Below are 23,501 nucleotides of genomic sequence, written 5' to 3' on the forward strand. Positions count from 1 at the left end.
TTATTTATTTATTTATTTATTTTCATTAGATTTAAACAATTGTTGGTTTTTAGAGTACAAATATCTTCAGTAAGACAGACAAACCTAAATATTTGAAAGAGCCTCAGTTGGGGATTCGGCTTTCTGGTGTCCCTTGCAAATGGAAACAGCAATTTTGACTAAATAACGCCATCTATCGGAAGAACAGTGCATGTGTTAGATTCGTTTCTATGGTAACATTTGAGTTTAGCACGGCGAAACGCCGGGACTGACCATTTATCTAGCTTTTCTACAAAATATTGTCGTTTAAGATTTTCTTTTTTTAAACCAAGCATTTGTTACTAAATATAGTATCTGCGAAACGTCCGTTTTGTTCCAAACATTTTTCGTATGCTAGTTGTATCAGCTTTTTTTTAGTTGTTACAGTAGTTTTGACACATTTTAAGCATGGAAATTAGTGGCTATGATAATAACGCAGCTCTGCAGCAGGTGAATCAGTTTTGGTCGATGTTAGATGACATGTCTGAGAATAATCCGGAGGCCTACAGGACCTTCATTGAACGCCAGTTTCGGGAGGGAGCGGAGTTTTACTCACCGCCGCAGCCGCACGCCTGTATCCGCACTGCTGTACTGGTAAACAACACCTTTAACCTCTAGCGAAACTCTGATTTTATAGATCTTAACAAACAAACAGCCCACTGCAGCTGTATGAGAGAACTTTAGAGGCCTTATAATTTGATTTGATGACATAAACATGTCTTTCGCTACCTATTTTGACATGGTATTACCCAGTGTAATTAATTATTAAGTAGGCTAATCTAATTACTGTACTTTAATTATTTTTCCTTAGAAAAGGTAAAGTAAGGGATTACTCTTAATTTTTGTGTCATTTAATTACAGTTCTGATGTAATTACATTAAATGTATAGACTATAGAACAATTCTGTATAAAACAATAGTGGATTTAACATCAAAATTTAATGTTAAAATGTATGTTTTTAATGTAACCATTTCCCTTTACACACTTTGGTCAGTTCAAGAATAATTTATGCAATTGTATTGTATTTTTGAAAGACACAAAAGTGCATTTTCGTGTCTATCCTTGTATTGTTCAGCTGGTTCAGGTTGATATAGGATTTAGAAAGTAATTAAGTAATCCAATAGAAATCCAAGTAATTAGTACAATAATATAATTAGACTGTTTATGATGTAATCATTAGCTCATACATAATTACTTTTTTAGAGTAACTTACCCAACACTGATGACTTGGTATTACCATGTTTTTGGACATATTCCTGACGATAACAGCATGCAGTACTTTGAAGAATTGGCATTTAAATTTCATGATATTGCATGGCATAGTATGGCATTTGCAACTGATAACTTTACTGAACCATTGTGCCACAGCAGAAGTTAAAAATGGCTGGCATTTACAAATAATTATGAAGTCGTAAATTATGAAATGAGAAGGATTTTCTGATTACTTTTTCAGGGACCAAAGGAAGATATGTTGTACATTAATATGTGTGGTTGGAAACGTGTACCAGCGGCCACTTCTTACAGTGATCCTGTTCCTGTGTGTGGAGGACAAATGGAGAAAGTAACAGAGGAGAAAGGTACAAAAACTTCAAAACATTTTCTTTACCAGAAGACTCACTTTATGCGGCATTTGTTCCGTTGTGCATTGGATAGTAGTGTTGTATTGCAGTTAACCTACTTGATTTCCTTAGACTTTATTCTTAAAGGGTTAGTTCATTTAAAAATGAAAATAAACCTCATGCCGTTCCACACCCGTAAGATCTTCATTCATCTTCAGAACACAAATTAAGATATTTTTGTTGAAATCTGATGGCTCAGTGAGGCCTGCATAGACAGCAATGCTACTTCCTCTCTCAAGATCCATAAAGGTACTAAAAACATATTTAAATCAGTTCATGTGACTACAGTGGTTCTACCTAAATATTATAAAGTGACGAGAATATTTTTTGTGCGCCAAAAAAAACTTTTTAACAATATCTAGCAATGGCCGATTTTAAAACACTGCTTTCAGAGCGTTATGAATCTTTTGTGTCGAATCAGTGATTCGGATCGTGTGTCAAACCGCCAAACTGCTGAAATCACGTGACTTTGGCACTCCGAACCGCTGATTCGATTCGTAAAGCTTCGAAGCTTCATGAAGCAGTGTTATGAAATCGGCCATCACTAGATATTGTTAAAAAGTCGTTATTTTATTTTATTTTATTTTTTTGGCGCACAAAAAATACTCTCAAAGCTTTATAATATTAATATTGAACCACTGTACTCACATGAATTGATTTAAATATGTTTTTAGTAAATTAATGGATCTTGAGAGAGGAAGTACCATTGCTGGCGATGCAGGCCTCATTGAGCTATCAGATTTCATCAAAAATATTTTAATTTGTGTTCTGAAGATGAACAAAGGTTTTACGGGTGTAGAACGACATGAGGATGAGTAATAAATGACTATTATTTAAATTTTTGGGTGAACTAACCCTTTAAACACCTATCTTTGAGACAATCTGATTTCCTGTGTGTTTTACAGAGCGATATTGTGTCGTTGATGTGGCCTTCAACCCTGAGGTTCTGGAGATGACAGAGAAAGACAAACATGAGAAGGAGAAGCTCCATCTGCTTGCTATGAACTTCATCGAACAACAGCACAACCTGAGTCTGTCCCAACGCTACAAACTCACCAAAGACAAACTCAAAGGCAGCATTCAGGATATGAAGCAGCGTCTCATGTCACCACATACATGCAAATCATCTGCCAAGGAACCACAATCTGAACCAGGTAAAATACACATACTTTAGAAATTTAAAGACAGTTTGAGCTTCATCTTACAGAAACTTACTATGAACCTGCTGGAATGTAAATTATTTGATTTTGCATTATTATGTGATTCTACCGCTATTTTTATAGGCCCATCACTCCTGCAGCAGATCTCCTCACTGCGAATGGCTGAGAGTAATGAGGACTCATCCATCCAACTGAGCATGGAGCAGGAGAAGAAACCAGCCCGATCAGGTCTCATTGAGGTGATCTCCAGCACAGAATCAGACCAGTCTCAGCCACAACAACCCCGGCATCATCTCACAGTCTGTCCTGATGGCAGTGGCTCATCTAGGAGCCTGAAGCTGAGTGTTGAGCTTCCTGGAGTGAGATCTGTGTCACAATGTCAGCTCAGCATCTCTCAGGTCAGCATTCCCGGTAGGGAATTACAAAACAAATGCGTTTTATCTGTTATTTTAATAGAACTATATTAAATTTTCCATAGTTCTGATTTAACCTTTCCACAACCCTTATGTTGTACATAGTTTTTAAGGTTTTTATTCATGTCGTGGACTTAATAAGGGGTTGTTTTTATTATTTAGGATGACATTCTCTTGGAAGTTGAGGACATTTATTATCTCCATCTTCCATTTCCTGAGTTGGTCAAGGAGGAGACATGCACTGCAACGTTTAGTAAGAAGAAACAGATACTAAATGTTTTAGTGACTGTGTTATGAGAACAGTTCACTCTTATTAATCCAGAAACTGAGGATATAAACATAGTTGTATTACTAACTGTTGCCTCAAAGATCAATAGTCATACATTCAAATTCAAGGTTACATCATTTTTAATACATAATTTAAGGCCCATCTCAACAGGCATATTCTATTCACAGACAGACACATCTATTTTTAAAAGACGATAATTATTTTATGTTATTGCTGTTAACTGATTAATGTCTGATATTAAAATTCTGTACTATTTTGTTTAAATTAATAAATAGAACACTAAAAAATGAAATCACTCATTTTAAAGTGAATTTATGAAAAATGGATGCTCATTTTGAGATTTGTTGAAGATTACAATTAACTGTGTTACTAAATTAACTTTAAGGGAATGTTACATGATGGCAAATGTAGTTGAAATGTATAAGTATGGAAAATGAGTATAAACAATTAAATACCCAATACCAAAAATCTCTTAATATTGGCAGATAACCAATATGGCACTGATATATTGTGCATCACCACAATTTTAGACAATTGCCTATACAAATAAGCCTCCACCTGTGCACACAATGTCTTTTAATAAAAGGGTGGACAACTGCATTTGCATTTACAACAGTTACCAAACACTATTACAGACATGCAAACTTGATAGGAAAAGTACAATCATTTTCAAAGGGAAAACTTCAATATGTTCAAATGTTACAAATTTTTACAAATAAAGTGGTCCCTGCTTTTACCACCCTTTATTTTCGAAGGATAGTCAAGAAAGCTTGGCATACATTTTAGTGAAAAATATACAGTGAATGTGCGCATATGTTTCTCTTGAAATGACATTTTTCTGGCGGCACAATACATGCACACAATGTGTGATGTCTTTGTCACAGTTTGGCAACTAACGTGACGTTTTTATTTTTTGACACTGCACAAGACAAATACTCAGTAAATAATCTTCTTTTCTTGCTCAGTTATCACAATGGCATTGTTGAAACACTAGTTTTTGGAAAACAAAATGTACCATAACTTTAATACACTTTTAATCAATATTTACTTGTCAGCTGTTTTATAATATAATAATATTAAAATTTCATTTTTCTTTCAATCTTCAAAATGCATATAATCTATTTTACAAACACTTGCCTGCTGTAATGACATAGTGAACGGGTTCGGTGAGATTCACAGTTAGGACAGGACAAAGGCTTCAGAGTTTTGCAGGGATGAGGTATATGTGGGGTAAAACATACATTCTGAACAGAACAGAACCCTCATGTTCTATCTCCCCTCTCCACGATCCTCCTCCACCCATGCGACGATCTTCCCTTCCCAGCCAGGTATAACTGCATCGTCCTGAAACACCTGAAAGACGGCATTCATTGTTATTTCTTAAATACTCAAAGTATTTAAGTATTCACTAATTCAGAGCATTGAATTATTTTTGATTGGGTGTGATTTTCACCTCTTCCTTCACCGTTCCAAACTCTGGATCCAGAGATTTAAAGTGATATCGGAAACTGCCATGTCTATCCACAGCCGCCTTGAAGTCCTGTAGCGTGACCTCACCCAGCCTACCAATAAATAAATAAAATTTAGACTTGTGGGTTCAATATTTATAAGATGATGCTATGATGTCATCACCTTTTAGGGATGTTGACTAGGAAGGGTGTGAGAGAGCGATCAGTGTAGTAGAGTACTTTGGTTGAGGCTGCCGCACTAAGAACTGGGCTACTGTGAGAATGAGCCATCTCTGGAAAAAAGAAAACAATTTGCTTATATATATATATATATTAGTTATGCTTTTGCTCTAAAATATTTAATTTGTTAGATATATTATTATATTAATTATACAATATTTAATTAGTTTGATCTTGTGTAGGTTAAAACCTGCATGTTAAATTTGTGAGCAAACTGTTCTTTTGAGTTAGTTCTTTTCAATGTGTCGTTTCACAGATAGATCTAAATAATTAGATTTGAATGATTTTTAAGTCCAGTAATCACAAATGACTTGAAAGGTTATAGAAAATGCATTCATTGGTCTAAAAAGTGGAAACCCTGCATGAATTTCTAGCTGAATAGCATTGAAGTGACCTACTTGAGCTTGATGGCCATGATTCTCGGTCTGTGTGATTGGCTTTTCGTCCGGGAGACCTGGTTGAACCCTGTGGTGGTACAACAAATGGTTTTAAAGGCGGCATGAAATGAAAACTCACTACTACACAATCTACTTTCTAAATGCCTGTTATAGATCTTACTGTGAACAATTCATCTGTGCATGTGTTTAATTTTTTTAATGTTTTGACCTCATAATGTTAAATCAAAATATTAGGGCTTAATCGCATTACGATTAATCACATACAAAATAAAAGTTTGAGTTTGTATAATATATGTGTGAGTAATGTGTGGAATTCATATCTATATATAAATACACACAAATTAATGTATATATTTAAGAGAAATGTTATTTATGTACAAAAAATGTATTTATATATAATATAAATTATATAAAAATATAAATAAATGCATATACTTGTAAATATTTCTCAAATATATACATGGATGTGTTTGTATTTATATATACATAATAATTACAGTACACCCACATATATTAGGCAAACTCAAACTTTTATTTTGTATGCGATTAACCATGATTAATCGTTTGACAGCCCTACAAAATATCATAACTGGTAGTGATGGGCACTTTCAAAACACTGGTTTGTGAAGCTTAGAAACCTTGGCAAATAATTTTTTTCGAACTAGTGATTCAGAGCATGTATCAAACCGTCAAAGTCACAGATTTCAGTTAGTTCACATACAGTTACTGTTTCAAAATGGTTCAAAGGAGTTGCAGTTAATAGTCTCTTATTGGCCTGATTAACCGAGCCTTCCACAAAATAACACATTTTACATACACTTTATATTTAATAGTATAAGATAATTTGGTAATTTAATAGACTTTCTATAAAACATTTGCAGTTGGTTTGTAAAACAAAAAATGCATCCAGATGAAAAAAATGCATCCATCCATCATTAAAATAATCCATACGAGTCAAGGGGTTAATAAAGGCCTTCTGAAGCGAAGCAATTCCATATTTAAAACTTTATACACTAAAATAACGAGTTTCCGGCAAACGACCATACGCATACTGTGCAAGTCGACTTGCGCCACAAGAGTAACCCCTGACACAATGTATGACGTAGGATGTAGCGTATGAGTAGCATAAGCTAAGAGTCCTCCCGTGGTTCAAACAAATAGGGCTGTGCAACAAACTCAAGCTCCTCTTCTCTCATATCAAAATCCTGTAATTTCTCTTTAAAATTTCTTGTTTTAGACTTCTAATTCGTGACTAGTGTTTTGTTTTGCTCTTTCCTCTGCATTTCCGCGTTCGTCATTGCGTCATGCGTCGGGTCAGGGGTTACTCTTCTGCCGCAAATCGATGTGTTCAGCCGTCTGCCAGAAGCTATTGGCTTATTATTATTAATAAAGTTTTAAATATAGATATTTTTCTTACAAAAACCCATCGCTTCATTTCAGAAGGCCTTTATTAACCCCCCTGGAGCTGTATGGATTATTTTTATGATGGATGGATGCATTTTGTAGGCTTCAAAATCTCGTCCCCCCATTCACTACCATTATAAAGCTTGCAAGAGCCAGGGTATTTTTAAATATATCTCTGATTGTGTCTGTCTGAAAGAACACCTAAGATGGCTTGAGGGTGAGTAAATCCTGGGATAATTTTTGGGTGAACTATCCCTTTAAGCTGAGTTTTCATTGCATTTACACCATTCTAACAGTAGGCATCACCAACATGTGGCATTCGTGCACTTAGAAACAGTCAATCATTTTGCGATTCAAAGTATCAAAAATCTTTGATTCTCCTATAATTAATAACTGGACCTTCTGGTGAAAATGACAGACTTCTCTCTGGTGACGTATGCAGGACTTTTCCAATGATTTAGTCCACTTAAACTCCGCCCCTGCAAGCTCATGTTCATCTTGCATACAGATAATGGTTGACCTTGCCTTTCTCTCCTGCCTTTTCTTGGACTCTGTGGAGTGAAGGCGGTCCACCAGACTGGCCACACCCTGCTCCAGCGTGTCCAGCATATGATGCTGCGGGTCATGACCGCTGAAACTGTCCCTAAGGCTGCGCAGAGCATCTCGCACTAGCTGTAGCTCGTCCCCCTGACGCACACGTTCAGCCAGAGCCAAAGAACATAAAATACACACATTTAGTAGAAATTGAGCGAATACTTTTCAAAGTGAAGAATGACATGACTCACCATTCTGTGCTGGAAAACAGTGGACGATGTGTCCATCATGTGACTGTAGCCATTATTCTCACATCCTGACAACTGGAGCAAACAATTTTGCATTATCAATGTAGAACATTACACATGTACTTGAAATAGTTTATATTAAAGCTGTTTTTATTTCTATGTTAAGTATATCTGTATTTTATGGGAATATCTATGAATTTGAAGCTAAATGCATTTAGAGGCTCTTGGTGTGCTGTGGCTCCCTCTAGTGTAATAAATGAGAGCTACAGAGAGTTTATACACAATATTAAAATATAACTTTTAATAGAACAGACAATTATTGCAGAAATGGGCCCATTTTGCCCTAGTAGTTCATTCAGTTACCCTATGATAGCTTTCACTGATCCTGCGCAGGGCATCATCCAGTTTTACTTGCTGCTGCTGAAGAAGTCTGTCTTTCTGCCCAAGTTCTTTCTACAAAGATAAGTGCATGTGAAATAAAAAGGATTATCATGAATTTACTACAGACCAACCTAAAACAATTGCAGGAAATCCAGCAGAGAACCAACATCTAATTAATGAAAACACTAAAGATGATTAAAACAACACTAAATAGGATTCAAGTATACTCAGCATGATTAGGATGAATTTGCTTACTTTGTATTCACTCAGCAACCTGTTTCGTTCGCTCAACTTCCTTTCCAGTTCCACCTAAAGAACAAAAAGCAAAAGTTTACAAATAAACCTTTTTTTTACTACTTTTATATTAGTGTTGATGTCAGACTCACATTCTGTCCCTCCAGCTCCTCTCTGGCCATGCTGGATCTGAGCAGCTCCTGTTTGAGCTGTAGCACTGAGTCCTCCTGCACAGACATTCTCTGCTGCAAGGCATCCTGGGTAAACAGATGGACACAGATGGAAACCCTAATTATCCCAAATGGCAACAAATCTGTACACTTTCACCAAGTACAACATGTTCCTGGATCAACAACCAATCAGATTTGAGGGACAAGTTTACAGTTTATGTCAAGTTTAGGCTTACAACCAGCGTTAGGTGCTTCTACATCAGTGTTATTCACCTATCATTTCCCTCTGATTTTAGGGATAAGCTATATAGGGTTAGGGTTAGGTTTAGGGATAGGGTTAGGGTTAGAAGTTCATTTTCAAACAGGAATGTTGTTCCAGGATCAACAAAATATGTTGATCAAGGAACATGTGTTACTTGGCAAAATCACAGTGACCGCAAAAGCTAATGTTGAAATTAAAGAATTGAATAATTATTCACACTTCTGTAATTAATAATGTAATATATAATATTAGAAATTAACATATGCATTTTTTTTATTTTATTTTATATTATATCTGTAAACATTTTACTTAACTTCACCTGGTCTCACCTTAATAGCCTGCAGATTACGTGCCTCCTGCTTGTATCTTAAAAGTTCTCTCTGGAAAAACACATTAATTCAGTTCAAATCAATATATAAATTGTAGTATATATTCAGCTTATATATACTGCAATTTAATTTACCTTCAGATCTAAGGACTCCTCCATACTCTGGTCCAGACGACTGCGGATTAAAATCTTCAGTAGCAGAATAAAAAGGATATGTCATTACTATAATAGACTGTAAATGAGACATGCACAAAAGCAGAATGATGCATTACCAGCTGCTGCTCTGAGCTGGTACTGTCTCCAAAGCTCAGAGTAGATGTCTGCTCATCCTCAGGTAGTGACCCATGCAGCAGCAAGGCCTGAATGAAGACATGTGAGCATGAGGTTTCTAAAGCGCTGAGGTACTGTGAGTAAAACTAGTCCGCTCGCTGTGAACATATGCTATCGCACCGACAGTGTTCCAAACAACAGTCGTCATGTGATCAACCTTGGATGCTGTTTGATTATTAGACTAACCAGCTTCTCTCTTAAAGCTGCATTTCCTCTCTTCAATCTTTTTAATTCTCTTCAATTCCTTCTGTCGTTGCATTAGAGTATTAAATAATGTTGATACCCGGCAAATAAAAGGAGGCTTTGAAATGCTGGATTGATAAGCTTGAAATGCTTGGTCATTGGTTCCGTTTAGAAGCTTGGTTAAGAGTGACATTAATCATGATGGATTAGGAAAGTCTGCCAATCTGTGCAAACTAAGAATCTTAATCTGACTGACTGAAATGCTTTACTTTTACAAACACTAATTCTTTGCTTAAAATGTTGTATAGTTGGGGTATTACACATGTGTGTTTCCAAAATGTTGACCCTGTGGACTCACTAGTTCGTCGTACAAATATACATCACGGGAGCATTGTCATTTTTAATCATTTTTAAATATTAAATATGTTTTATTTGTGAAATTCATGATCCTTTCCACCACATCTCAAATGATAGTCGTGAAAAATACATTTTTAAATATTTTGCATAAAACTACTTTGTCTTGCTAAGACTAATTCCATAGCTAGAATTATGTATGTGTTTATGTATTCTAAATTCACATATGTAACCTATGTTCCTATATTCAATAATATTTTCAGTTTGTAAGATTTTTAATGTATTTGAAAGAAGCCCCTTATACACTCACCAAAGCTGCATTTATTTGTCAAAAAACAGTAATATTGTGGTATTATGAAAATTTAAAATAACTGCCTTCTATTTTGATATATTTTAAAATAGAAAAAAATAGACGACAAAGCTGAATTTTCAGCATCATTACTCTTCATACATCTTCACACTGTAAAAAATATTTTCATTATTTGTTATCAGAACATTTTTTCTTTTGTCAAATTAATGTGGTTCAGATAACATAATATTTTGAGTTTCTGTTGATTAAACCAATTGCCTTCATTGTATTAACTCAAATTTTTAATTTCAATGAACTCAAAATTTTAAGACAACCAGGTAACTTACTTTTTTAAGTTAAACCAACAATTATTTTTTTACAGTGTGTGTGTCACATGATTCTTCAAACATTCTAATATGTTGATTTGCTGCTCAAGAAACATTTATTATTATTATCCATGTTGAAAACAGCTGCTTAGTGATTTTGCGGAACCATTTTTTTCCAGTAATCTTTGATATAGAAATCTTTTGTTAACATGTCTTTATTGTCACTATTTATTCCAAATATTTGAAAGGTATTATTATTATTTTTATTATTATTATTATTTTGCATAATTTGACATAAAAAGCCTGATGTTGAAGAAACACCCATATAAATGTGTACGAATAACTCACCTGAAGTCTTGACACCATTTTCCTGGTCTCCTGCATCTCCTTCTCCAGCTGCTCCTGCTGGGCACATAGCTGTTCCTCCCATGTGGTGCTTTCCTCTTTCCCAGCATGCTCTGGGCCAGGAGACGGCTCTGTGGCTGAGGATTTCACTACATCCTCTTCAAAGGAAACAAACAATAAAATACAAGAAAACTGTAGATAAATACATTGTAGGGCCAAACATGGGATACATACCTAGGCTTTGTGGTTGCTCCGTATGGTTCCCCACCAGCTCTCCTGAATCTTCAGATTTGGCAATAATATACTCCTCCTTTGGTGTGTGTGCTGGACTGGATGAACTGAGGCTGGAGAGATGTTGCAAAGAATCAGTGAGTAAGATAACCATGTATAATTATCATATGTCATATGTAACCAGCTGGAGTAATTTGATGACAATGAAAGCCTTTTTTGTACACAATGTGTTCTCTTTAATTACATGTAGCTGAACTAAAATGAAGGGAAATTCCTTTTACAATAGACATGTCATGTTTCTAATCCAGGTTTTTAGTTTCAAACCACACTAATACAAAGTTCTAGAGCATTCCAAAGTCACATTCGTCATTCATCTGTTTTCAGTAAAGATGAAATGAGAGACTCTATTTCAAACACCCCTAGCTGTTCCTCTGGCACGTGAATATGATATTGAAATTGAGATCTCTCTAACAAAGAAATAAAGACAGAATGAAGTCTGTCGCACAGAATAAAAGACAAAGCAGCTCTCCCAGTTGATAAGCGTCAAAATTTTGATAAGGGCTATTAACCAGGATTACATCTTGATTAAGCTTCTGAGAATGACTACATAAAGGGATGTGTACACATGCATGAAATTACAGCAGAATGCTTCTCTGAGAGGTGTCATATTACTGAATGCTGATTATTTATACAATGAGGAACATGCTGGTTTATAGTAAACCACTCCAGATACAAAACATAATCTGATTGGCTCATCTAAGACCATTTATATATCACTGAATATTATATTTCCTCTAATGTATTATGAACAACAGGGTTGTTTTGTTTATTTTGCAACAGAAAGCTATTTAATGGATGTTTCATAACCAATTTTATATCCATTTCCTTCAAAGCTGTAGGGATAAAAAAAGTGATTATATGCCAGTGGTCACAAGTCTTTTTAGTGAGAAAAATATTACATAATTCACTTGACAGATTCATTAAGGAACAAAATGGCTAAATGTCTTTACGGGCGAGTCATTGAATCATTTACTCAACTGATTCATTTAAAACCGTTTCATTTATGTGCAAAACTGCCGAATATCTTTATGAGTGAATCATTGAATCATTCACTTAACCTCTTCATTGCAAACTGATTTATTCAGTAAGGCCAGTATTTTGTGTTTTGCTATGAGACACACAACATGTTACTTCATTTGTAACAATTTTAATGGGCGGAGCAACAAACAGACAAATTAATTGTATTTAAAAATTGTATTTAAAATGTATGGTATTGTAAATTAAAGTTATGTTTATTGAACTGTTATCCTCGACATCAGCGCTTGTGATTAGTCGTGTTTAGGTGCGGTTACATTAGCTTACACAGAATTACTTTCAAACTAAATTCACCACATGACCAACTTGAACCTCATGCAAAATCTGTTTTGGCAATTTTTCACCCCCTTATGCGAAATTCGTATATATATTCGTACTGATAGTGTGGATTCCTATTGAAATGACTGGATTTCGGCATTGAAAATGTGTCCGCACTTAAGGGTTGGTTCACACAGAACACGTTTTTGTGTTCCAATGAGTTTTTTTTTTTTTTTTATGTCTTTTTTATGTCTAAAATTGAGGAGCATAAAAAGGATCCCAAGAAATGATGGTCAACTCTTAGGCCTTTGGGGATAAAAGAGAACCCTAAGCAAAAACAAGGTAAAGTAGGCCTAGATATAAATGGGTCCATATGGTATGATAAAAAAAGTGGTGGCAGATACTTTTAATAGTTTCTTCACAAAAATTGCAAGTAATCTGGTGCAGAAGCTTCCATCTGCATCAGGTGTTTTTAGTGGTCCACAGAGGGTGCATAAGTTTTATGAAGATAAGGGAGTTCAGCCAAACACTTTTTATTTCAAACAAGTAACAGAGGAGCAGGTACTAAAAAAAACTCAAAGGCCTAAATCTTTCCAAGGCTACTGGGTTTGATAACATCCCTGCCAGATTTCTTAAGGATGCTGCTGAAATAATCACTCCTGTCATAACTTATCTTATTAATTTATCTATTGAAAAAAATCATTTCCCCAGTAATTTTAAGGTGGCAAGAGTGATACCTTTATATAAAAAGGGGCCCAAATCTGATCCTGGAAATGTATCTTGTGTTCAATATCAAAAAATGTGAAAAGGATCATTTATGAGCAAATAGACAGCTATTTAGCAGAACATAACCTTTTATTTGACTTCCAATCAGGTTTTAGAAAGGCCCATTCCACTGATACCTGTCTGCTTTATCTTACAGACTTTATTAGGAAAGAGGTAGAAAAGGGAAATTATTGTGGCATGGTGTTAATAGACCTTCAAAAGGCCTTTGATACGGTTCAGTATGATGTCCTTTTGAACAAACTAAAAGCCCTAGGATTTTCTCCTGCATCTCTTCAGTGGGTGAGGTCATACCTGGTGGGCAGAGAACAGGTGGTAGATGTGGAAGGGTCCTTGTCCTCACCACTTAAATTAACTTGCGGAGTTCCCCAGGGGAGTATTTTGGGTCCTCTTTTTTTTCTATTATACGTTAATGATATGTCGTCAGCTATAAACTGTAATTTGTTTTTATTTGCAGATGACTCAGCTATTCTAGTCTCTCATAAAGACAAATCAGAGGTTGAAAGGTTGCTTAGTTCAGAACTCCTTAACCTCAGTGTTTGGCTAACGGACAACAAGTTGTCTATCCACCTTGGCAAAACAGAATCAATTCTTTTTGGGTCCAGAGATACACTGAAAAAGGCTATGGGTTTTAGGGTAGTCGTAGGTATTGTTGAAATTACAGCCAAGGAAGCAGTTACTTACTTGGGCTGTATATTAGATAACAAACTGTCAGGGGAGCTTATGGCTCGAAAAATTATCTTAAAGGTAAGCTAAAGGACTAAGTTCCTGGCAAGAATATCCAGCCTCTTAGATAGTAAAACATTAAAAATCCTGGCTGATGCGCTTGTTCAATGTAATTTTGACTATGCCTGTACATCTTGGTACACAGGCACTACTAAAGGTCTTAAAGACAAGCTACAGATCTGTCAAAATAAATTAATCAGAGTGATTCTTAAATTACACCCTAGAACTCATCTTCTTCCTGACCATTTCTCAAGTCTTGGGTGGCTCAGAGTGGAGGAGAGGGTTTCTCAACTTAAACTGTGCTTACTTTATAAGATAAGAAATAATCTGGCACCCAAGTATTTATGTGATTACTTTTCAAAAATTAGTGATACGCACAATTATTGCACCAGGGGGAGTTCCACAGATTACAGGCCCTGCCGCTTTAAAAGCTGTGTGGGAAAGTACTCTTTCCTATACTCTGCAGCTGTCTTGTGGAATGGTTTACCTTTAAACCTTAAACTGTTGAGCTCTTCCTATTATCATTTTAAATCTTCAATAAAAAATTGGTTATTAAACTTATAAAGAGAGAGAGAAAAAAAAGAAAAAAGTAAGGAAATAGAAACCCTTGAGGTAGTAGGAATATTGTGTTGACTACTTGTGTGTCTGCTTGTCTTTTGGGAATTGAGTTTTTATTTTGTGTTTTTGGTTTATTTTTTTGTATTTCTTATGCTCCCTTTCTGCACTGTCCTCAATGTTGTTAGTACATGTACTGTTACTCATCTTCCATATTAAGGACCACAATGGAAATAAGCCTATGGGCTTTTTGTGTTTTCATCCTTTTGAACACTTCGTGTTGATTGTTGTTGTTCAATAAAGTATTCAATCAATCAATCAATCAATCGTTTATCTATGTAAACATGCGCTAGACCGACGTGCCACATCTTATGTTTTTTGCAACGTCTCACACATGACGCGCCATTCTAAAAACGCAGCGCTCAAGTTAAAAGAAGTTCAACTTTTAAAAAACTCTAGATCTTGTGTTTTTGAAAGCAAAAATGCATTCTGCATGAATAATCTCTTATGCTGATATGAACAACAGCAATCTTGCTTGTGTGATATTGCTTAAATAACTGCTGCTATACAAATAAATAACACATTCCATACTCTTTTCAAGGCTGGTCCAAGTACTGTTGCATAACAGATTACTATTCAGAGTCTAACAAAATGAAACATTTGCTTGTGAGAACAAATATTCTCCGTAGTCATTTCCTCTACTTGTATGACCTCTTTATGATGTATTGTGTATCAAAATCCCATAACTGTCAACACATTTAAGGACCAAATAGTGGATTCATTTATCTGAGCATTTACAAAGCACACAGATGGCACTGACCATATTGAAGCCAGTGATTCCCGGTTGCTAGGTGATTTCACAATAGCAGGCAACACCCACATATCAATCTCTTATGTCCACAATTGAGACATACATTCAGAGTGAGAAAAGAGTGATGCACCAGCCGCTCTCACTCATAATTAAACCTCATCATATCATACAGCCACACACAATATCACAGTATTGCAGTCCAACTTATAGAGACAACAAGCTTTTATGGGATGTCCAAAATGGAATGGAAGATGGAAACAGGAAAGAAAAAATGATAGAGGGAGCTGTGGAATTTCATTCATACCATTTCATTTGTTTGGCTCCCATGATGCTGTCTGCCCTTCTAACCTCCCATTCTGATCCAGCCCAGCCCGTGGGGTTTGAGGAAGCAGCAGTGTGTCATCAGCATAGCAGACGGCACAGCACCGGTCCAAAGGGTGTGCTCATCAGAAATCCCAGTATCCACGTAGCCAGCAGTCTAGTCTGTTGGAGATGATGATGGAGAACCAGACCATGTGAATGTCCTGGTTCGTGTGTAGCCTACCTGCTTGTTTTGGCAGGTCTTCCTTTGGACACTCGTTCTGTAAACCCAGATTAAATGACCTTTTGGGCTTTCCCACAGATTCAACGTTGAAAATCCTGATCAGAGGCAGCATGTGTTTCTATGATAAGCATGAGGTAATCCTGTTTTCAGTTCTGAGCCATAACAGGGGAGAAAAAGGCTTTTGAATGGTCTGCCGTCCCCCTTCTTGAATCTCCACAGTGTCTTCTGCGACTCGTATGACTCCTGTTTCTCATTCTCCCTGTTTTTGTGCCTCTCTTGAGGCGGTTTTGAGGTATTTTTCCTCTGCCTTTCTGTTTCTCTTCGCTCCTTGTCTTCCCCCCTCCCTTGTTCCTTTTTTAGGAGTCAGACATGGTTCAGCCCGGCTCTGTTTACCCTCCCCTCCTCCATCTTCACCCCTCCCTTTCACACAGAGCAGTGGGCTCCAGGATGGAGGGGGGTGGGTGTGGGAAGGATGAAAAAATGCTGCTGGGTTGTGTCTGTGTGAAGATGACACACTTTAAACAACGAGCTCTGTAAAACCAAAAACATGTAGGTTATGATTAGTGCTTGATTAACTTTGTGAATTACATCTTATATTGTCATATTATGTCAAAATGAAAGAGCAAATGTGTGTATGCATGTGAAAGTGAGAGCGAGAGAGAGAGCGAGAAAGAGGACGTTGAGTATGACCACGTCAGCTTGAAATCAGAGAAAAGCATACTGTTCCACAACTCTGTCTCCACACTGACAAAAAAAAAAAAAAAATTGGTGTATATAATTTTCACTCATAAATTGCTAGTAGATTTCACAAATAATTACAAAGAAATGGAATTGAATTAAACATAAAATTTTAAGGTAGACTGAAATGCTATTTTCTTGTAAAACGTACTCCAATAATCTTTATATTATATCTACATTTTAACCAAAAATAATGATGTTGAATAAAAAAAGCAAGTCCATGGTCATGTTATGCATGAACAACCCATTTATCCCATAATGGCTGCATTCCCAATTTGTGCAGAGCAGGGTGATATTGGCAGTGGATTTGAAAGGGAATTAGAAAAACCTACAGTATTACTGGAAGAGATTACTCAGACGGTCAAGGGCAGTGTTGGGAAACCTACTATGCATGTAAATGAAGCTTATAAAGCTACAAGCTACTTATAATTCAAAGAAGTTGAGCCACAGTCAAACTGCAAATTGAGAGTCAAAATATAGGTTACAAGTAGACCATTTTGTTCATTGTCTAACCACTTACATTTGAACTTTCCCCATCTTGCCAATGCATTCGGATGTACATTTATATAATATATACATGAAAATATAATATAAAACCAAGTTAGACATACAGTTTCGTCAGCTGACCATCAGAAGTAACGCGAGACCTTTCCAATGTGATTACCTAATGCGTGGTGCATCGCAGAGCAGTGCAAGATGAGCATTTGTGGCTAAAAAATAGATCAATTTTTATTTATTTTTTAGAAAATGACCAATCATTTCTCTAGACAAGACCATTATTCCTCGTTGTGTAGAGCGCTTTGAAGCTGCATTGAAATTGCAATTTGGACCTTCAACCAGTTGTACCCCACTGAAGACCACTATGGAGAAAAATCCTGGAATGTTTTCCTCAAAAACCTTAATTTCTTTTTGAGTGAAGAAAGAAAGACATAAACATCTTGGATGACATGGGGATGCGTAAATTATCAGGAAAGTGTAATTGTGAAGTGAACTAATCCTTTAACTATTATTTACTTGTTGATTCCAGATTATTCAATATTCTTGTCAAAAGTTTGGAAACATTACTATTTTTAATGTTTTTGAAAGAAGTCTCTTATGCTCATTAAGCCTGCATTTATTTGATCAAAAATGCAGAAAAAAAACCAGTAATATTGTGAAATATTATTACAATTAAAAATAATGGATTTCTATTTTAATATACTTTAAAATATAATTTATTTCTGTGATGCAAAGCTGAATTTTCAGCATCATTACTCCAGTACTTTCAGTGTCACATGATCCTTCAGAAATCATAATATGCTGATTTATTATCAATGTTGGAAATAGTTGTGCTGCTTAATATAACCTGTGATACTTTTTTCAGGATTCTTTAATGAATAAAAAGTAAAAAAAAAAAAAAAAAAAAAGATCATTTATTTAAAATATAATCTTTTGTAACACTATACACTATCATTAATTTATTTTTTCCTTTCTTTTTTTTTTTGAAAGAAATGAATACCTCTGTATACTTAAATACCTTAGCAAGAATGTGTTAAATTGAGGAAAAAGTGATTTTATATATATATATATATATATATATATATATATATATAATATTTTAAATAAATGCTGTCCTTTTTAACTTTTTATTCATCAATGAATCCTGAAAAAAAAAATACCACGTTTAAAAAAAAAAAAAAAATCTATTTCCATCTAGCATATTAGAATGATTTCTGAAGGATCATGTGACACTGAAGACTGGAGTAATGATGCTGAAAATTCATCATTGCATCACAAATTATATTTTAAAGTATATTAAAATAGAAAACCATTATTTTAAATCGTAATAATATTTTGCAATATTAATGTTTTTTTCTGTATTTTTGATCAAATAAATGCAGGCTTGATGAGCATAAGAGACTTCGTTCAAAAACATTAAAAATAGTAATGTTTCAGATGTCTCGGATGGGACGGCAGTGATGCAGTGAGGGCTCTTTTATCACATCTGATTTACAGCGGATCACCAATCTTGCTGATTCCTGTAGTCCTGTCCATTTTAGGGCATAATATTATCTTTCTGCCTGAGTTCTCCTCTGATAGGAGCCAGGAGGGAGCAGATAGTATCCGGCCGTATCCCGAGGGCACGGGCTGCAGAATCCCTCCTGGCACAAGAGCTTGCTGGGATGTGGCCAGTTGACATGGAGGCTTCACTCAGAACCATTCTAACTTAGCCAGGCAAATATTTTTCCAGGCTTGTGAGCAGAGCGGCATTAACACTATTCAGACCCCAGTGTTTGAGACTGTATGATCTAAGAGAGAGTGAAGGGTGATTAAATAGGTTTTTTGTTTGAATGAGCCAGAGGGGAAGAGGGCAGAGAGGCAGCAAAAAACACTTTACCTCATAACTGGAGACAGATCAGCAGCTGACATAAGGTTTATGGATGGGCCATAAATACTGGGCCACAGCAGAACATGCAGCAGATCCGCTGTCAACTCCAGCCACTTCGCTGAGATACAATGGACATTTCTATTCATCATCCCTGGTACCGCCGGCCCTGGTTCCCAGGTTTCTTTCCTTCTTCCCATCGAATTTATGACCAGTATTTTGGAGAGCACCTACCCGACAGCGACCTATTTTCACCTTTCTACACCATGTTTTACTATCGACCTTATTTCTGGCGCTTTCCAAACTGGTGGGACAGTGGCATGTCAGAGGTGAGATAAACTGCTGATGTTCTACAAATTAGCCATTACCCAAATAGCTAATACTTTACTTTATTATTTATTTTTCTTTACTTTTTTTTAAGATTCAATTTGTTATCATTAGTGTATCAGGTATCATAAAAAAACATTAGGCATGCAACACAAAAGTTTTCAACATTGATACGAAATGTTTTTTAAGCATCAAATCAGAATATTACAATGATTTCTTGAGGATCATGTGACCCTGAAGACTGGAATAATTATGCTGAATATTCACAGAAATAAATTACATTTTAAAATATATTAACATAGAAAACCGTTATTTTAAAATGTAATAATATTTCACATTATTACTGTTTTTACTGTATTTTCAATCGAATAAATGTAGCGTTGGTGAGCATGAGAGACTTCGAAACATTAAAAAATCATACCGACCTCAAACTATTGATGTTAGTGTAGTTATAATTAACTATTAGATTGTTAGATTAACAATTGCTGTAAAAATATAGCTTATTGTTACAGTAGTTCATGATTAATTAATGTTAACAAATCGAATCTCATTGTAAAGAGTAACCCTTAAATTCTTGAGATTACTAGAATGTTTTTTATGAGCCAATCACATTATTAGAGTCAGAAACTGTGCATGTTTTCAGTGTTTTGCAGTAATTAGTTTGCCATTATCTCTTACACAGGTGAGAATGGACAGAGATCGCTTTGTAATCAACCTGGATGTGAAGAACTTCTCTCCAGACGAACTGACTGTCAAGGTCAATGATGATTTTATTGAGATTCATGGGAAACATGATGAACGGCAGGTAACAAAACAAGTATTCAAACCCACCTATATTTTATTCCCCATTTTAAACTTGGCTGTTCTGGATGAATTGAGCTGGGTATTTTGCTTGCATAAATGATGTTTACTGTAATATTGTGTTATAAAAAGCAAGGCTGGACATATTCAAGACATATTCCAAAGGCAACGTGAAGAACTTTCACACTTTCAAATCATGAGTTTCAATTAAACTGAACTGGGTTGCATTTACCCACTCTTTTACACTCATCCCCTAAACCTCACTTCAATCCGGGTCACGGCACCAGTGTAACCCCTCCTGCCCGCTCTAAGTGGGACTTGAACTCGGGCCCGTCTGCATGGGAGTCGGGCATTCTAACAAGGAGGCTAAAGACCCAACACTTGAGATCAGGGGAGTGAGGTTTACACACACATCTCTTACTGGCCTACACTCACTCCCCTAAACCTCACTCCCATCCGGGTCACGGCACCAATTTAACCCCTCCTGTTCGAACCGCCTGCTCTAAGCGGGACTTGAACTCGGACCCATGGCTGATTTGCTGCTCAAGAAAAATTTCTTATTATTATCAATGATGAAAACAGTTGTACTGCTTAATATTTTTTGTATGAATTATGATCATTATGATCAATTAAAATCTTTTCAGGATTCTTTGATGAATAGAAAGTTCAAAAGAACTTTCAAAAGACATTATAAAAGTCTTTACTATCACGTTTGATCAGTTTAATGTGCCCTTCTCTAAATTCAAATTTTGAATTTCAATTCTAGTTCTTGTTTGCTTCCTCAATTTAAAGTCAGTTCAACTTTATTTTCTTTGACGTTTTAATGTGCAGTGATTGCTGTACCTCCTTTCGAAGAAACTGTATCTGTCTCTGTTACAGGATGATCATGGAATTGTGGCAAGGCAGTTTTACAGAAAGTATAAAATCCCAGCCGGTGTAGATCCAGAATCCATCACCTCCTCTCTGTCCGCTGATGGCGTTCTGACCATCTGCACGTCTCGCCACCTGCTGGACATCCCTGAGCGCAACATCTCCATCACCTGTGGAGAGAAGCCACCAGCGCAGAAGTAAACTCATCAATAGCTACACCCCTGCCCCTCGTCTCCAAACAAACCACGACTGAGAGAATCACTTACTGTATTACAACAGGCATAAAATCATATGTTTTAATGCAACACATAACCAATGAAAGACATATAAGCAGAAACATATCTGTCCATATAGTGAACAACACAATATCAGGCAAAACGCACAGTGGGTCGGTACTTTGGGCCTGTAAACGCAGGTTGTTATAAGAGTTGGGTTTGGTTTGTTATATATATGGCCTACAGCTGGATGTTGTATGTAATTATGTGGTTGACTTGGATGATGACTGTAACTTTGGCTTTGAGAGAAAGCAGAAGTGAACTGGGACGTTGTGCAGCACTGGCCTCTGTGTCTGAATTTAATAAATCCCCAGGTCAAAATACTGATGAATGCTGGTATTATTTACTCATCTGTGATTTCTCAGCATATGTTGTGCATCTGAATGTAAAGTATGCTGTGCTTATTAATCTGTTTGATACTGGGGTCTAAACTATGATGGACTAAGTTGAATGTGTTTTGCTGAATGTTGTTGCACTTAATGGACAGTATAATAAAGATGATTTTGTAAATTTATATTATGATTAATCACTGACAGTGTCAGGCTGTATAGACATCTGAGCCAGACAAATGTGCCTTATTTACTTCAGTGGTGTAACAAGATGCCATGGATCACATTTGATTGTCAAATGTGGTGGAATTTGGAAAAAAAAAAAAACATCATGAGTTTGGATCACTGATGCAGGGGTGTAGTTATTGACATAATTCACCTTGTTTAGTCTACTGTCATTCCCAATGTGCTTTATGTTTTATTTTCCATACCTCTTAAAGTGATGTGTTACAACTAACAAGCAACTGTGACTGCTAATTTCAGCATTAAAAAATCTTAAAAAAAAAAAAAAAAAAAAGGTTGTTTTTACTTCTTGAGTGGAACCACATCGAACTGTATGCAGTTTGCATATTTATGTACTTTGTGAAGCATTTTAAATAAGCTGTTTCTGGGAACCACATTATATGTAGAGAAGACAAAGTTTTTTTTTAAGCCTATCTTTGTTAGGGATTTTAATAGCACATTAAAAATCAAAGATAAATATTTTAAGATTTTAAATTCCTTTAAATTCTTTTTAAAATTGTATCAAAACACTTTTCTTTATCTTGCGACCAAAAGGTTTTAATTTTTAAATATATATACTGTACAGTGCCCTCCACAATTATTGGCACCCTTAGTAAATATGAGCAAAGGTGGATGTGAAAATAAATCTGCATTGTTTATCCTTTTGATCTTTCATTCAAAAAATTCACAAAATTCTAACCTTTCATTAAAGGAAAACAGTTGAAAGTGGGGGGAAACTCACATTATGAAATAAATGTTTTTCTCCAATACATGTTGGCCACAATTATTGGCACCCCTAGAAATTCTTATGAATAAAATATCTCTGAAGTATATTCCCATTCATATTTACATTTTTTTAGCACACCAGGGTGACTAGGAGCATGAAATTGTCCAGCCACGACTTCCTGTTCCACAGGAGAATAAACATGAGGAAACACAAAGGTCAAATTCCCGTAATCATTCATCACAATGAGTAAAATCAAAGAATATAGTTCTGATGTGCAGCAAAAGATTGCTGAGCTTCACAAAATAGAAAGTGGCTGTAGAAAAAACTACCTAAAACATTGAAAATCCCCATTTCCACCATCAGGGCAATAATTAAGAAGTTCCAATCAACTAAAGATGTTACAAATCTGCCTGGAAGAGGACATGTGTCTAAATCGTCCTAATGCACTGTGAGGAGGAGAGTTTGAGTGGACAAAGACTCTCCAAGGATCACAGCTGGAGAATTGCAGAGTTTAGTTGAGTCTTGAGTCTCAGAAAGCCTTAAAAAAAAATGATCAAACAGCACCTACATTCCCACAAGTTGTTCAGGAGGGTTTCAAGAAAAATCCTCTGCTCTCATCCAGAAACAATCTCCAGCATATGCAGTTGTCAGACATGATTGGAACTTCAAATGGGACCGGCTTCTATGGTCAGATGAAACTAAAAAAGAGCTTTTTGGCAGCAAACCCACCAGATGGGTTTGGTGCACACATGGATAAAAAGTGCCCCATGCCCACGGTTAAATATACTGCTGGATCTTTAATGTTGTGGGCCTGTTTTTCTGCTGGAGATCCTGGACAACTTGTTCAGATACATGGTATCATGGATTCTAT

The 23,501-nt window shown here is 35.9% G+C and overlaps 3 protein-coding genes across 5 annotated transcripts; 2 read left to right on the forward strand and 1 right to left on the reverse strand.

The window, feature by feature from the left end:
• Positions 1–28: 28 nt before the first annotated feature.
• pih1d2 (PIH1 domain containing 2) lies at positions 29–3,791 on the forward strand. The gene is made up of 5 exons (XM_048161337.1): positions 29–612; positions 1,472–1,595; positions 2,543–2,791; positions 2,921–3,195; positions 3,373–3,791. Exons 1-5 carry the CDS (start codon positions 427–429, stop codon positions 3,505–3,507), a joined length of 969 nt encoding a protein of 322 aa, XP_048017294.1. The 5' UTR covers positions 29–426; the 3' UTR covers positions 3,508–3,791.
• Positions 3,792–4,060: 269 nt separating this feature from the next.
• On the reverse strand, positions 4,061–21,189 carry dixdc1a (DIX domain containing 1a). 3 transcript variants are annotated; one of them, XM_048161336.1, is made up of 16 exons: positions 21,051–21,189; positions 15,737–16,507; positions 11,208–11,317; positions 10,977–11,131; positions 9,419–9,505; positions 9,282–9,335; positions 9,148–9,198; positions 8,539–8,643; positions 8,408–8,461; positions 8,135–8,224; positions 7,775–7,846; positions 7,515–7,676; positions 5,586–5,652; positions 5,132–5,240; positions 4,953–5,061; positions 4,061–4,852 (listed from the first exon to the last, which is right to left on the reverse strand). In XM_048161336.1, exons 2-16 carry the CDS (start codon positions 15,757–15,759, stop codon positions 4,769–4,771), a joined length of 1,332 nt encoding a protein of 443 aa, XP_048017293.1. In that variant the 5' UTR covers positions 15,760–16,507; positions 21,051–21,189; the 3' UTR covers positions 4,061–4,768. The 3 variants fall into 3 exon arrangements, with proteins under 3 accessions (XP_048017293.1, XP_048017292.1, XP_048017291.1); XM_048161335.1 differs by having other exon boundaries at positions 7,515–7,694; XM_048161334.1 differs by having other exon boundaries at positions 7,515–7,700.
• cryaba (crystallin, alpha B, a) lies at positions 18,616–22,297 on the forward strand. Its single transcript, XM_048161338.1, has 3 exons — positions 18,616–19,408; positions 20,089–20,211; positions 21,087–22,297. Exons 1-3 carry the CDS (start codon positions 19,211–19,213, stop codon positions 21,276–21,278), a joined length of 513 nt encoding a protein of 170 aa, XP_048017295.1. The 5' UTR covers positions 18,616–19,210; the 3' UTR covers positions 21,279–22,297.
• Positions 22,298–23,501: the final 1,204 nt, after the last annotated feature.

The sequence above is a fragment of the Megalobrama amblycephala genome, linkage group LG16 (assembly GCF_018812025.1).
Source record: "Megalobrama amblycephala isolate DHTTF-2021 linkage group LG16, ASM1881202v1, whole genome shotgun sequence".
NCBI lineage: Eukaryota > Metazoa > Chordata > Actinopteri > Cypriniformes > Xenocyprididae > Megalobrama > Megalobrama amblycephala.

Bases quoted from the DNA above. Each gene is read 5' to 3' on its own strand.
- pih1d2 (XM_048161337.1), top strand. From the start codon at position 427: ATGGAAATTAGTGGCTATGATAATAACGCAGCTCTGCAGCAGGTGAAT. The intron at 1,596-2,542 runs GTACAAAAACTT...TGTGTTTTACAG, and splicing joins GAAAGTAACAGAGGAGAAAG to AGCGATATTGTGTCGTTGAT. The intron at 3,196-3,372 runs GTCAGCATTCCC...TTTATTATTTAG, and splicing joins GTCAGCTCAGCATCTCTCAG to GATGACATTCTCTTGGAAGT.
- dixdc1a (XM_048161334.1), bottom strand. From the start codon at position 15,759: ATGGGAGCCAAACAAATGAAATG. The intron at 8,644-9,147 runs GTGAGACCAGGT...CTGTTTACCCAG, and splicing joins GTAATCTGCAGGCTATTAAG to GATGCCTTGCAGCAGAGAAT. The intron at 8,225-8,407 runs GTAAGCAAATTC...TTATCTTTGTAG, and splicing joins GGTTGCTGAGTGAATACAAA to AAAGAACTTGGGCAGAAAGA.
- cryaba (XM_048161338.1), top strand. From the start codon at position 19,211: ATGGACATTTCTATTCATCATCCCTGGTACCGCCGGCCCTGGTTCCCA. The intron at 19,409-20,088 runs GTGAGATAAACT...TCTCTTACACAG, and splicing joins GGGACAGTGGCATGTCAGAG to GTGAGAATGGACAGAGATCG. The intron at 20,212-21,086 runs GTAACAAAACAA...TCTCTGTTACAG, and splicing joins GGAAACATGATGAACGGCAG to GATGATCATGGAATTGTGGC.